A 3728-nucleotide genomic window follows, 5' to 3' on the forward strand; every position below is an offset into this window, starting at 1 on the left:
GGTTTAGGGTTCTATCTCTTAAGGGAGAGGAGTTTGCGGCGAGTGGGGGCTACGTGGGGAATTGGGTTGGTTTAGCCTTAAATAGGCAAACCCTAACCGCTTCCTGTACTCTTTTTTTTTTTTTTTTTTTTTTTTAGGGTTCGAAAACTTACCTGAGGGAACAGCTGTTCTCCAGTGAGAACAGTCTACGGATTTTTCCTCCGGAAAACTTCGGTTTTCTTTTCCTGAAAAAAAATTCAAAACAAAATACAGAATTTTTGAAAGGAAAAACATATTTACACTTACTAGTGGGGTGCCTCCCACCAAGCGCTCGATTTAAGGGAATTAGGCTGTGGAGGGGTCGCCTAAGGGAATTTCTTCACCTTCTGCGATTGTTGTTTCAGCAAGGTATGGCTTAAGACGCGGACCATTAACAACAAACTCCCCTTCATTCGTGTCCAGCAACACAATTGCCCCATAGGGGCGGACCTCTTTAATGGTAAACGGTCCTGACCATCTGGACTTCAACTTTCCAAGGAACAGCTTCAATCTGGAGTTGAAAAGCAAGACCTGATCATTCGGTTCAAAGCTTCGGCTGATGATCCGCTTGTCGTGATATGCCTTGGTCTTTTCCTTGTAGATCTTTGTGCTCTCATAAGCGAGATGCCTGATGTCTCCTAGCTCGTGGATCTGGATTGAGCGCCTCTCCTTGGCTGATTTGATATCGAAGTTGAGCAGTTTGACAGCCCATGCCGCCTTGTACTCTAGTTCCATAGGTAAGTGACATGCTTTGCCGTAGACCAGGTGATAAAGAGTGGTTTCAAGTGGTGTCTTGTAGGCTGCTCTGTAAGCCCACAATGCATCATCTAGTTTGAGAGACCAGTCCTTGCGTGTAGTGCCGACTGTTTTCTGCAGAATGCTTTTGATCTCTCTATTAGACACTTCCACTTGGCCACTTGTTTGTCGGTGATATGCAGTTGTGACTTTATGATTGACACCCTTCTTCTTCAAGAGGCCTTGGAAGACCTTGTTGATGAAATGGGTGCCTCCATCGCTTATGACCACCCTATGTACTCCAAACCTTTGAAAGATGATAGATTTGAACATCTTAGTCACAACCCGCGAATCATTAGTGGGGCTGGCGATTGCCTCCACCCCCTTTGAAACATAATCCACTGCCACTAGAATGTTCTCGTTCTTATATGAATGTGGGAATGGTCCCATGGAGTCTATCCCCCAACAGTCGAACACCTCGATCTCGAGTATGAAGTTTTGAGGCATCTCGTTCCTCTTGATGAAGTTCCCTTGTGTTTGGCACGAATTGCAATTGGAGATGAAAGCTTGAGCATCACAGAACATTGTGGGCCACCAGAAACCGGCTTGTAAGACCTTGGAGACGGTCTTGAATGCTGCAAAGTGTCCGGCATAAGAGGAACCATGGCAGTGATGTAGGATTCCTTTAATCTCAGCTTCTGGAACACATCGTCAGAACACTCCATCCTTGAAGTGTCGATACAAGAACGGTTCATCCCAAAAGTAGAGTTTTGCATCCCTCAGGAACTTCCTCTTCTCATTACCAGTAAACTCAGCTGGTTCCTTCTCTGTAGCTAAAAAAATAGCTATTTCAGCAAACCAAGGTAGATAGGAATATCTCCTTTTAATCGCAGCAACGAAGTGTTCCTGGTTGGCATAACAGTTTGCGATAGGAGTGTCTTGACTGTTCTCAACATACAGACAGTCATCGAGAGCAGTCTCTTCGTCGATATTCATTCTAGACAGATGATCCGCGATTCCATTCTCAATTCCCTTCTTATCCTTGATCTCAAGATCAAATTCTTGGAGCAGAAGAATCCATCTCAGTAGACTATCACTTTAGACCTTACTAGGTAGAACCTAAACTTTTCGAAAGCGTAGACAATGGCTAAAAGCTCCTTCTCGGTCGTACCATATCGGCATTGAGCTTCATCCATTGTCCTGCTCGCATAGTAGATCACGTGCAGTTTCTTATCCTTCCGTTGTCCCAACACTGCTCCCACTGCAAAGTCACTCGCATCAGTCATGATCTCAAAAGGTAGGTCCCAGTCTGGAGGTTGAACGATTGGGGCACTGATCAAAGCTCCTTTTATGGTGTGGAAAGCACCCAAGCAATCGCTATCGAACTCGAACTTGGTGTCCTTGCAGAGCAGCCTAGTGAGTGGTCTGGCGATTTTTGAGAAATCGTTGATGAACCATCTATAGAAACCGGCATGCCCCAAAAAGCTTCGGATTCCCTTGAGTGTGGTTGGTGGTTGCAAGCTCATCATCACCTCTATCTTTGCCTTGTTAACCTCGATTCCTTTCTCAGAGAACTTGTGTCCGAGAACAAGACCATGAAGTGGCACTTCTCCCAGTTGAGCACCAGATCTTTCCCCTCGCATCATTGCAACACCCTGCACAAATTTTTCAAACAGATCGAAAAAGAGCTTCCATAGACACTAAAGTCATCCATGAAAACCTCCATTACGTCCTCAATCTGATCAGTAAAAATGGACATCATCCAACATTGAAAGGTCGCATGAGCATTGCACAAACCGAACGGCATCCTCCTGAAAGCAAACATGCCATATGGGCATGTGAACGTCGTCTTGTCCTACTCGTCTGGGTCGATGGGAATCTGAAAGAAACCTGAATAACCATCTAAAAAGCAATAGTATGGGTGGTTAGCCAATCTTTCTAGCATTTGATCAATGAAAGGGAGTGGAAAGTGATCCTTGAGAGTCGCAGCATTCAATTTACGAAAATCAATGCACATGCGATGTCCAGTGACAGTTCTAGTAGGGATCAATTCATTCTTTTCATTTGTTATAACAGTTATTCCACCTTTCTTAGGAACTACGTGAACCGGGCTAACCCAGTTACTATCAGAGATGGCATAGATCACACCAGTCTCCAGAAGTTTCATTATCTCTTTCTTAACAATATCTTTTAGATTCAGATTTAACCTCCTCTCATGTTCTATAGAAGTCATTGATTCATCTTCTAGATGTATTCTATGCATGCATAAATCAGGTGAAATATCATAAATGTCAGCTAGAGAATACCCTAACGCCTTTTGATACTTTCTTAGCTCACACAAAAGTTTAGCAGTTTCCACATTATTCAGCTCAGAGTTCACAATAACAGGATAGGTGGAATTTGGTCCCAAGAACGCGTACCTGAGCCCCATAGGGAGGGATTTGAGCTCGATCTTTGGGGCTTTCAGCTCGCTCCATGGATCGTCGAGTTGCATGTTTGGCACAGTTGCTCTTTTCAGAGTGGCTGCTCCGACTGTACTGCTCTGATTGCTCTCGTCTTTCTTGTTGGGGTCAAAAATGGTTACGACGAAGTTAACATTGAAAACGTCCGAAGAAGAAAATGAGATCTTTCTTCGAAAAATACTTTTTCAAAATAGATTCTTTCTTACGAAAAGATTTGCGGAGGAAACACGAGACATCAGACAAGAGCTCGACAAAGGTCGCTACGCAACGACCGAACGCGTGTTCCGCTCGGTCGCTACGTAGCAACCGAGCGTCCGTTCTGCTCGGTCGCTACGTAGCGACCGAGCTCGAGCCAACCTCGGTCGCTACGTAGCGACCGAGCTCGAGCCAACCTCGGTTGCTACGTAACGAACGAGCGTCCATTCCGCTCGGTCGCTACGGAGCGACCAAGCGTGTAGCAACCAAGCTCGAGCCAAGCTCGGTCGCTACGTAGCAACCGAGCCCTTTCGAAAC

General features: G+C 45.3%; 1 protein-coding gene across 1 annotated transcript; it reads right to left on the reverse strand.

Annotated features, from left to right (window-relative positions):
* Nucleotides 1–324: 324 nt before the first annotated feature.
* LOC106393674 lies at nucleotides 325–3247 on the reverse strand. The gene is made up of 5 exons (XM_013834351.1): nucleotides 3060–3247; nucleotides 2870–2960; nucleotides 1925–2408; nucleotides 1557–1814; nucleotides 325–1451 (listed from the first exon to the last, which is right to left on the reverse strand). Exons 1-5 carry the CDS (start codon nucleotides 3245–3247, stop codon nucleotides 325–327), a joined length of 2148 nt encoding a protein of 715 aa, XP_013689805.1.
* Between the last annotated feature and the right edge of the window lie 481 nt (nucleotides 3248–3728).

The sequence above is a fragment of the Brassica napus genome, chromosome C9, assembly GCF_020379485.1.
Source record: "Brassica napus cultivar Da-Ae chromosome C9, Da-Ae, whole genome shotgun sequence".
In the NCBI taxonomy this organism is placed as follows: domain Eukaryota; kingdom Viridiplantae; phylum Streptophyta; class Magnoliopsida; order Brassicales; family Brassicaceae; genus Brassica; species Brassica napus.

What these genes read in the sequence shown, in the direction of transcription:
- LOC106393674 (XM_013834351.1), bottom strand. Translation starts at nt 3,247, where the DNA reads ATGCAACTCGACGATCCATGGAGCGAGCTGAAAGCCCCAAAGATCGAG. An exon ending in CCATCTCTGATAGTAACTGG is followed by an intron (nt 2,409 to 2,869) that starts GTTAGCCCGGTT and finishes AAATTTGTGCAG; the next exon opens with GGTGTTGCAATGATGCGAGG. An exon ending in GGAACCAGCTGAGTTTACTG is followed by an intron (nt 1,452 to 1,556) that starts GTAATGAGAAGA and finishes GATGTGTTCCAG; the next exon opens with AAGCTGAGATTAAAGGAATC.